Raw genomic sequence first — 11,132 nt, 5'->3', positions numbered from 1 at the left:
TTACCCCTTTAGAAAAAGAACTCAAGCTACTGTACCCGTGGCTCGAATGCCTTTAATTGCAAGGAATAGAAGAGAGGGCCGTTCAACACCAAAACAGCATCGGCTCCTGTCAAGCTTCTAATAGCTCAATAGTGGTTAAGCCGTAGGCAAGACCTGTAGGACTCCACTATTAAGACCTAGCTTTCGACGGTGATGCCCTGTTAATTGCACAAAGGCAGACGCACTGCAAGGCTGAAAAATCCCTATTCTACTTACCCACATGCAATTAATAATACCAACCATTTATAGCTAGATTGAGGACCTCCCTTCTTGAGCAAGAAAAGCGAAACCTTGTGCTCTGATACCAATGTAACATTTAATGGTCTAGTAACTTGTGTGTAGCGGAAATTAGCATGAACATAGTGAGCCTTTCATAAGAATAGATTCCTAATGAGAATAACAAGAGTGCTTGGGTGGAGAGAGCAACAAAAAGTATAACACCTAGTTAGATAGCATGAACAATACTTCAAAAGAGAGAGAAATTAAGCAATTGACAACAGTTGAGGACTGGATTTGCATGGAGCCGGTCCCCCCTCCAAAAGGCTCTGTATTATGGTTTCTCCCATCAAGAGAGACATTTTACAATACAATTCATTGCGTTCCTTCAATAGCTAGTGCAATGAAGATGGAAACTTCAACCACTAAGCAAAACACTTATCAAACACAACATCAATTCCCTCACGGTCTCAGACCCAAGACCTCACACACCTTCGAAGATGTTGAGAGCTAGCGGGGTATGAGAGTAGATTGAGAGGAAGAAGGAGTAGTCTTACGAGAAAGATGTACATCTCCTTACATAATCACTCATATTAGCATATCTTAGCTTAGTAATTAGTATGGTAGAGGAGATGAGCATGCTTTGAAGCTTGGCTCTTGGTTGGATTTGCATCACAAAGCCAAGAGTTGTTGGTGTAGGCCTCCCTTCTCACAAGCTTGGAGTAGGTGATAAGCTTTCCATTATTTACCTTGAGAAGGAGAGAGAGAGAGTATTCTTGATTCACATATGAGTTTGTGTGAGTGCGTGTGGATAATTCCTTAAGAAAATCAGCCCCCTCTCTCTCTTGGTCGACCCCCGTCGCTATTTGCTCATGCTGCAACCTTATTGGCCCTTTCCAGGCTTAGTCAATGAGTATTAAGAAGCATAAGTGATAGCCTTCTGACATGTGTCCCCCTTTCCCCTTTTGTGAGAGCTTTAGGTAATTAATAAATGCAAGTAAACTCTCATTGGACCCCTTTGCCTCCTAGCCAATAGGAATCAGGCAAGCCATTGGGCTGTTGAATGCTCATTGGACCCCTTGGGAGACTGTCCAATAGTCTTCTAGATAGCTTAATTCTTATTGATTCTTTTATTAAGTGTTTTTAAATTCATTAAACTAGATTTACTCTAGCCTAATTCTCATTGGTCCACCTCCATGGCCATCCAATAGGATTTGAGTACACCTTGTGGGCATCTGGGCTAGGGAGCTGACATGTGTCCCTCATTCCCTTCATGTAAAAGGAGCTTGTGTGTGTGTCTCTGTGTTCCTCTCTCATCCCCTACTTGCAAGGCTCGCCCCCTCCTATGTAGGGATAATGAAGACTTTTTGGGACACACACAAAGTATCCAATTTCCCTAGTGTTTGGCCTTTGGACACAACCTTTGAATTTTGGAACCTTAGCATTTTGAAAGTCTTAATGGGCTGAACCTTAGGGTCTTTTTAGCCCATTGTTGACCTTGCTCTTTTGTAGATGGCCCCCCCTTTGGATCCCTACTGTGGCCAGTCTGCCAACTTAACCAATATTCTAGCTTTTTCTCCCCTGGCACTTCCCCATATTAAATGATTATTTTAACACGAGAAAATCATTTAGGAGAATTAGATATTAGTTATTATGATAGCCCATGTAGACATTGAGCAATAGGGCTTTGGCAATGTACACTAAGGTTGCAACTTGACAATGTAATATTACTTTTATGCAATATTTACTAAATTTGTTTTGGACGAGTAGATTAAGAGGATGCCCATTTGCAAATATTCAATGCTAAATCATGAGCTAAATCATGAGTATCCTTATGGACGGCCATTTTTTAAACTTTGCCATTTGGTCGACATCCTTGGTGTTTTTGGATTTTTAAAAGAAGCCTTAGAGGAGAGTTGGGTTAGGCATACTTTCAATGTTTTTAGTGATGATTGAGACTTACCTTACATGTTACTTCAATTTAAAAGTAGTAAATGGATCTTTTTATTTCACCTTTCATTTCACATCCTGACATGTCTTGACTTTACTTGCATTCTTTTTTTGGCAAAACTCACAATTGTGAGTGATTGTATTATAAAGAGAACAAAAAATTACAGATCAATCTCAAACCCAGGCTGAGCCTTGAGAGGCGGATATTACATCAGACTTTACAACATAAAGGCTTTGATCGAATGGCTTGTGCTGCCCAAATCCAATCATTTGAGTCATGACTTTTACTTATTGTATATATCAATTCTTTGCTTTTTTGAATAATTACTAAGAAACTGGCCACAGAAACTTCATTATTGAAGACACACCAGTTCCTGACCTTCTAGATATTGTAGAAGAAGCAAAATCTAACAATTTGGGTACAAATAAGAAGGGCAAGACTTCGAAAGCGTTTTCCTCCAAGAGAAAGATCCTTCTTGAAGAAACCAAGCTTCCACGTTCTTTGAATCCATTTGCACACCTTCCTTGCCAAACCTCTTATGGTTGGACATTCCATAAAAAGGTGTGACAGGTCTTCACTAGCCCCCCGGCAGCCAGAGCATCTATCGGATCCTATACCTCGTGCCTGAATCTTGACACCCGTCGGGCAGGGCTCCCCAAAGCACCTTCCATAAAAACACCTTCATGAAGTGGGACCACTGTGGCTTCCAAATGTTTAAGGTGACCTCAGTCCACCGAGCTTCTGTCCACTCTATCTTCTAGTGTTTGTTTAAGGGGATAAACCAGTCATCCTTGTGCATGAGCTCTTGATATATGATCTTGGTTTGGGGTTTGAAAAAAGACCTATCTTTGGGCCATTTCTAGGCTTTCCACTCAAACGTAGAGTCTTGAATTGGCATTAGACCGTTGTTCAGGCCTTCAAGAACTCTACAGACAAGTATCTTCTCCATGCCATTTAGCTGAAGTTGATCGGCTAAATCTTCAGAAGGTTTCGAGTGCTTGTTGGTTTCATCCCAGAAGTGGATTGGTCATTGGAGGCCTTTATTGTTTAGCTCTCTTGCTATTTCCCTCCATTAAAGGTTTAGGTTAACAACTAAATCTTCAGAAGGTTTCCAGTGCTTGTTGGTTTCATCCCAGAAATGGATTGGTCATTGGAGGCCTTTATTGTTTAGCTCTCTTGCTATTTCCCTCCAGTAAAGGTTTAGGTTAACAACATTCGCGTTTGACAGCCAAATGGACCAGTGCATAGTGGAGTTCTGAAAGTACCTGGTTAGTTCCCCCCATTCCAAGACCCTAGTGGCACAGTTGCATTTTTGAACCAGCTCTCCCGTTAACCCCCCCAATTTCAAAGTAGCCCATCCAGGTGCTAAGAGTTTATCGTGCATCTTGATCTCTTTCCACTATCCTCCTTTAGAGACAAGCTTTGATTTGTCAATCATATCCTTGGTCATGATAGCCCACGCTTGATCTTGCTTTGCTAAAACAACCACATACTTGGCACAGAAGGCTTGGACATGCACGACCGGGTTGTGGATTCTGAGGCCGCCTTGGGAAGTCCAACGAGCAATGAATTCCCATTTTGCCCACTGCCATGGCGACGAGACTTTGGTGTTGTTCTTCCATAAGAATCTCTTAACAGGTTTCAAGAACTCCTTCCAGTTGCATCTTGCTATTTTGAGGAGAGGACTGGTGAAGGCAATGTAAGGGAGCATGAATGAGTTGATCACTTTTATTCGGCTTGGGAAGGGCAACAACACAAACTCCCACCTTTTCATTTTTTTAAAAACCTTCTCCAAGACCCACTGAAATCGTTGTTTGTGAGAAACATCTACTCCCAAAGGGGCACCCAAATGTCGAAACATCTTTCCTTTAGTGACGACCTCTCCTGACCATTCTGATGGGTCAAATGTGTCATCTTCCGTAAGAGGGATCAGTCTTGACTTCTCAATATTGCACTTCGAACCTGAAGCCACGGCAAAAGTGTGCACGATCTCTAATGCCTTCTTGAGAACCTGGGGGCAGGCTTTTAGGAAAAGGAGGGAGTCATCTGCAAACATTTTGGTTAGGAGTTGGTCATTGCCTGGAAAAACCAACCCTTGAATATCACCTTGTGCAGCTGCTGCTTCGAGCATTGTTAAGAGGGGGTGTGAGCCAACGGCAAAAAGGAGCGGGGCCAAGGGACAACCTTGTTTGATCAATATTTTGGCTTCAAAGGTGCCTACTATTCTTCCAATGAATAGGAGTTCAGAGTGACCACCTGCACCCAGAGTGTGTATAAAACGACAGAGGCGCGGACCAAAACCTAGAGTTTTCATGACGTCTTCAATGAAAGACCATACAATTCTATCATATGCCTTGTCTAAATCAAGCTGAAGAAGGATGCATTCCTGTCTTAGAATATGAAAGTGAAGCTTCACGTTGCATAATTCTAGTAAATTCTATAGACACACACACACACACACACACGTATATATATTTTGATGAGTTCTTTTTATTTCACATTTCACATGACTTGATATTTCTTGCATTCTATTAATAAATTCATCCAAAAAATCTTTTATTAAGCGGCCGTCGGCCGAGTTTTCTCCTCACAAAGAAGTGAACCAAAAATACCGGTATAAGTTAAAAATTTGCAAGATTTTTGAACTATTTTCTTACATATTTCAATGTTTTTATTTCCTTTAACATGGTTTGCAACCGGCTAGTCTCGATTTTCAATCTGCTCAAGGCTAAGCTGAGGCAACTCTTTCCCCAATAGAGATTCCAGTTAAACTCAACCTAATGACTTTATCACTTTCCTTTCTTTTAAAGAAAGCCAGCGTGACCCTTCACTTGTTTTTGAAACTTTCAAAGCCCTTGGATTGGTGGTGGATGGAAGTCAAATCCTAATGCTATAAATATGTCATCACTCTGTAGCTTTACCAAGGTAAGAGCTAGTTCACCTGGGCATGGGTTGCGCACTTGTTGCCAACCAGCATAACCGACTGCATTTTCATTCACGTGAGGAAGAGCTAGCCGTTGCCAACATTGTGCGCAAACTGAAAAAGGTGCAATTATTTTGGCTTTTACTGGTTTAACAGGGCAAATATAACCACTTACGCGTGAAGTCCTTTGTCTTTTACCGCGGTTGCCTGCTCGCTCCACCTCTTGAGCAGGAGCAAGAGTGGAAACTAGTTGCGAACCAGTGGCGAAGAAATTCCATAAACTTCATCACGTGAACTAAAATTGTGCACACTTGTTGGCAACTTGTGCGCAACCACCAGCCCATGTGAACTGGCCCTAAGGCAGAGTTTTGGGGCGTCTCCCGTGGGAATCCCTTTTATTTTCGCTGAGATTTGGTTGCTATTTATTGTTGCCTCACCCACCTTAGACGTCCTATATAAACTCCCATCGATTGCGCACAGGCGATTGCGGTGCCATATTGCTCATTCCGAAGCTCCCCTCAGCAGAAGCTGGCTATGGAGATCTTCATTGGCATCTGCATTGCTGTCGCAGTCGGCTTGCTGGCCACAGTATGTTTCTTGCTAGCTAAGAAGGCTGTCTTCATCAAGTCTCTGCAAGACAAGCATGTTTTCATCACAGGAGCTTCAAGTGGTATAGGGCTCGCCATCGCCAAGAAGTGTTTGCTGGAAGGGGCTTTTGTTACTTTCGTCTCCCGCAGCTTGAAGAACCTCGAAGGAGCCGCAGACAAATTGCTTGAAGAGACTCAATGCGGGCGCGACAAGATTCAGTACCAGGTTGTTTTCAATTTGTGAGGATTGCACGAACGCGCACACACACATACACAGAAGACGCTTTTGTTCAATGTTGCTTTAGAGTAAACTTTGCAAGGTACAAGGGAATGCTTTTCACCGAACGTGTCGCTTCTTTCGTAACTTTCATTTTCGCCTCGTGAAAGAACTGAGAATGGAAGTTCTACGATGTTTTCAAGCTGAAATTTGTATGGTTTTGCTGTGCATAGGCTGTTATTGTTGATTGTAGGATGGACTATTAAGAGTAGTATCTGAGCGGCAAAGCAAGCTATAAAGTATGTACTTCCGTTACAGCAGAGCTGAGTACAGGTTTTCTATTCTTGGTCGCAACTCAATTGAGCTATTATCTATTGACGTTCAATGGCTTGCTCATTGCTGAAGCACTTTCACCTTACAAGAAAGTGCAGTGGATTGAAAAGCATAGACACGGTATTTACCATCAAGCTTTGAATTCTGTTGCGCATGTAGCATCTGCTATGTGTTATATATTGATCTATGATCTGAAGGAGATTGGCATCATGAGCGCCAGTAAATAGGTTTTCAGTCATTATTAGCCTCAAGAGGAGATTCAGCTATTTTGGACATGACGTTTACAAGAGGTTCTCTGCATTTTTGAACGTTCAATGACTTCCTGAAGCTCTTTCACCTTACAAGAATTTGTGCAGCAGATCGAATGTCTTTACCAAAGATAATTTAGAGATTGCAAAGCATGGCTTATACCTTTAAGCTTTAAAGTCTTTCACGCATGTAGCATCTGCTGTGTAGTCTATCTGATGAATGCATAGGATCGATACTTGTTTTGAACGCGCAAATGCTAAAGCGCTCTCACCTCACAAGAATTTTAGAGAGGAATTTGCCAAATATTACAGCATTTGCTGTGTGTTCTACATGACGAATTGTATTCGAAGTTGGCATCATGACGCAAGCAGATTGACTGCTGATGATCGAAGGCTGTCATGACCGCTGTTGATTTTTTTTCGTTCGATGAGCCCTTTTTTCGATGAGCCTGTTCAGGTTCGGATCAGTCTTCAAGCTTTCGTGATTTCAGCCTTCACATACGTCGCCATTCAGATACGTCGCAATTCACATACGTCGCCAAGTTGTTACTAGGTTCCTTGTGCTCGCGAGAGAGAGAGAGAGAGAGAGAGAGAGAGAGAGAGAGAGAGAGTTCTGCACTGCGCGGGATTTTCATTTATGGCTAGATAAACGTCCTTCTAATGTGTCCTTTCTTGGTGTCAGGTTGCCGATGTTGGTGACTACGCTGCGATAACTGCGTCTGTGAGGCAGGCCTTACTCTGGAAGCCCATTGATGTGCTGGTGTGCAATGCAGGCCTTACACGAGGAGGCTACCTTGAAAAATCGTCACTCGAGGACATTGATACTGTCATTCGAACAAATCTGAATGGCTCCATATACCCTCTTCATGAAGCTCTTCCCTCTTTGAAAGAACACAGTGCTACACATCCTGTATCGATAGTCTTCATATCATCTTTGGCTTCTTTTGTAAGCTCTCTCTCTCTCTCTCTCCCTCTCTCTCACACACACACACACACACACACACCTTGGGGTTCTGTCAGTCCTTGGTACTAAATTTTGATGCGTTTCAGATGTTCATGTATGGACATGCTGCCTACACAGCATCTAAATACGCAGTAAGAGGTCTGGCGGAGTCCCTGCGTTGCGAACTGCTGCCATACAGCAACATGAGGGTGACGCTGATGTGTCCAGGATTTGTAAACACGCCCTTCCTTGACGAACGTAAGCATTTTTTTCTTGTAACAATATTCATGGAGTATCAAAATCAGGGAGGGCACAGTCGGCCATTTTAATCGATTTGTTTTCGCTCTCTGCTTGTTCCTTAACACCCTGTCATTTTATGTGGCAGTTGACAACCAAGGAGAGATCACAGAGGTGCTGCACAAGGTGAACTTGTTGAACAAGAAAAGCTCGGAGTCACCGGAGCATGCAGCCTCGTGTACGGTGGAATCTCTGAAGCGTGGGAGCTATCTGGTAGTGACACAGCCCATAGGCCATCATATGCTAGCATTGGGTAGAGGCGTGATACCAGCCGATTCAGTGGGAAGGAATCTGTTCGAGCTCATCATGCTGGTCCCGTTCCGCATTCTGTCTTTAATTTTTGGGTTCAACATCAGGAGTTCTGTGCTAACTACAGTTCGCAAGTATCGCAAGGCCTGAAGATTGAAGATTGAATGTATGGGGATGCGACTGGCTGTAATAACTGGCATGCAGCGAATTAGCCCTTCTCAAAGGGTTTTCTCTTGTTTTCTATAGAACTACAAGCAGTAGGGCTTACTGCCTCAGCTTATGAAGTATGATGCAATTTCCCTTGTTTCTGATCCAACAGCATGGCGCTTACTGAGTGGTTCAAATGCAACTCTCGCCACCCAACATATGATTTTCTCATTGTTTACTGTGAACCTGTATTCACTGGCTATATTAGCCCTCCGCAGCCCAACTTCAGGAAATTCAGTTCTCTTGCTGTGAATCATGTTAAAAGTTATGATGCATCAAAACACCTAGGTTTGAACCTATTGTCGTGATATTATCCGTGACTAAAGGTGCAAATCTATCTGTTATTCTTGGTAAATGAACTTTTAGAGGACTCTTCACTTCATGACAAACTTTAAGCCTTTATATTTCTTAAATGCCCTCAGTTTTCTTCTGTAAATTCTAGTACAACTTGATATCGTAGACTTTTGAATGTAATTGACTTTAAATAGAATGCCACCAATTTTTGAGATTTTTCGTTTAATCCCTTGTTAATTGATCAATGATTCGTTCTTTAATCACAATTGCTTATTGTTCAATGATTCACCCATAGTGTCTTAAGTAGGTGACCCAAGTGACAAGAAGTCCACACAAAGCATACAGAAGAATCCTCGCTATTGTCAAGAGTTAAGCATACAAATCTATGATGTCAATTGTGGTCTCATATCCCCTTCCGGGTTGAGTAAGTTGTCTTCATGGTCTAACCATTCCTTGAAACAACAGTTTTAGCTTTGTTTTTCTTTAACCATAAAGGGCGAGAGAAATTTTATATCAGATAAGAACAAAAATTACATTGCACCGATGTATCTGATGATGGTAACTCTGAGCTAATAGAGACTTTTACAAAATCTTTTCATAAAATTACATTGGCTATTGTAGAGGACATGGCTACATACGACTCCAAGTGCTTTCACCCACACTTCGACTCATTGGGAACAACATGACTTCTTTTGGGTGGCAATCCTTGAAGGTTCAGTTTTGCCTTTGTTGAGACAAGCCTTAGGGAGGAATTCTTGAAGGTGTTGGATACCGTGTCTTTCAAGTGGGGCTTTCAAGCATGGAAGACCGCCTTTGGAAATGGATTGCATGGTCTACACCTAAATATTGACTTCCTTAGGTTCCTACTACTTTTTTGAAACATGTCATCACGTCTTTTGAACTTGTCCTAAACATGCACATGAACCTTCACATGAACCTTCCTTAGGTCCTTCATTGTATTTTTCATTGCAAATGAAACTAAAAATCTCAGCAACATCTATAGCTTTTCTTGAAGACGATTGACAACATTTCATACAATGTAGTGCTAGAACACGATCATCCTTCATAGTTTCACACAAGCATTGAAATAATTTTGAATGTGTTCTTTGCTTTACACCACACTGCAAGAAACGTCTTTGGTGGATGTTGATACACATTTCCTTTTAAGGCTTCTCCATATATAATCTATACATGCTCGGAAGCAAGCAAGACTCAAGAGAGTGGTCTAGGGCTACCCATGCTATGTTGTCAACCTGCGAGAAGTAACTATAGTTCATCGATTATGATTGCCTCGATGACGGGTCATAGATATCCATTTTGTAATCTTCAACTCCTTAAGGCTCCGCTTGAGCTTGAGGTTGGTTTGTAAATTCTTTGTTGTGCTTAATACATTCCACTCACAAATTGCGAGTTTTGAAAAAAAAAAGGGCTTCTCCGTATAGTAAAGTTAATTTTCTAATCATGTTTCGCAACTTTTTGCTTTTTTTTTTTTTCTTGAGATTGACATGGAGCATTTGACCTTTTTGTACTTATGAAGGAAAAATTATAACCTAAGACACACTTCTTCTTAGAGGCGTGTAGGTTTTAGCATGCTTGCGTGATCTTTCAAGATCACACGATTTATCCTAACCTTTTTGGCTTTCTAAAAGAAACCCTTAGTGTTGTGTTGGGTTAGCGAAACTTTCATTGTTTTCAGTGCAGGATGAAGACTTACCTTTCATTTCACATCCTGACATGCTTTTACTTGCATTCTATTGTTTTAGAATGCTAAAGTGAAGCTTCACCTTGCATAATTCTAATAAATTATGTATACACACATATATATGTTTTTTTTGCATTCTATTGTTTTAGAATGCAAAAAAAAAAAGAAACCTTTAGTGTTGCACAACAAGTTTCAGACATTTTCTTACCTATAAAAAGTGGGTATTAATTCCGACTCACACCCTATTGTGTGAATACCATTTTTCATAAGGAATAATATATAAATTTCTATGGAGAATTAAAGTTTTCATTCCTATACATTATTGTTATGCTTGTATTTTGCACTGAATTTTTCTTGAGTGAATAAAGTTTAAAATCTCCATGTAAATTTGATGATTTCACACTTGAATATTTTTTACGCCCTTACACTTTGCAGTGAATTTTTTTCCTCATGATCCAATTCTAGCAATAGCTATAATTTCTTCAATATTGAAAACATTTCTATACATAATATAAGTATAAATTTTTCACATTCTAACATATTATCAACATCTTTTCCTATATAATTATTCCTACCTCTATGGGAGCATACAAATTTCTATTTTCTATGCTATATTATTTTCTACCCAAAATTTCTCCATGCAAAAGGAGCTGTCCTTTGAGATCATGAATTTCTTTCACCTTGAAACTTTTCACATAGATAATTTTTATGACCTCAGGATGTTAAAATTTTCCATTCAAAATTTTACCACGCAAACTAGTAAAAGAAATTCTAGTAACACGCGCTTACAAGGTTAAGATTTTTTCACTAGTTGAGAAAAAGGGTCTTTTTTCCACTCATTTTCACACTTCATTGGATAATTTTAGAGCACAAACAAAAATTTCACAATGGTAAAAATAGAATTTACATGGAAAAAATAAACTTTT

The 11,132-nt window shown here is 40.6% G+C and overlaps 1 protein-coding gene across 1 annotated transcript; it reads left to right on the top strand.

The window, feature by feature from the left end:
* The first annotated feature begins 5,594 nt into the window (after positions 1 to 5,594).
* Positions 5,595 to 8,509, top strand: LOC147428463 (3-dehydrosphinganine reductase TSC10B-like). Its single transcript, XM_086497419.1, has 4 exons — positions 5,595 to 5,942; positions 7,197 to 7,460; positions 7,565 to 7,715; positions 7,843 to 8,509. The coding sequence occupies exons 1-4, from the start codon at positions 5,664 to 5,666 to the stop codon at positions 8,151 to 8,153; spliced, it is 1,005 nt and encodes a 334-aa protein (XP_086353545.1). The 5' UTR covers positions 5,595 to 5,663; the 3' UTR covers positions 8,154 to 8,509.
* The last annotated feature ends 2,623 nt before the right edge of the window (positions 8,510 to 11,132 follow it).

Source organism: Adiantum capillus-veneris, chromosome 23, assembly GCF_014529385.1.
Source record: "Adiantum capillus-veneris isolate H3 chromosome 23, ASM1452938v2, whole genome shotgun sequence".
NCBI lineage: Eukaryota > Viridiplantae > Streptophyta > Polypodiopsida > Polypodiales > Pteridaceae > Adiantum > Adiantum capillus-veneris.
This window is presented reverse-complemented; position numbering and strand designations above follow the sequence as displayed.

What these genes read in the sequence shown, in the direction of transcription:
- LOC147428463 (XM_086497419.1), top strand. Translation starts at nt 5,664, where the DNA reads ATGGAGATCTTCATTGGCATCTGCATTGCTGTCGCAGTCGGCTTGCTG. An exon ending in GCGACAAGATTCAGTACCAG is followed by an intron (nt 5,943 to 7,196) that starts GTTGTTTTCAAT and finishes TCTTGGTGTCAG; the next exon opens with GTTGCCGATGTTGGTGACTA. An exon ending in TATCATCTTTGGCTTCTTTT is followed by an intron (nt 7,461 to 7,564) that starts GTAAGCTCTCTC and finishes GATGCGTTTCAG; the next exon opens with ATGTTCATGTATGGACATGC.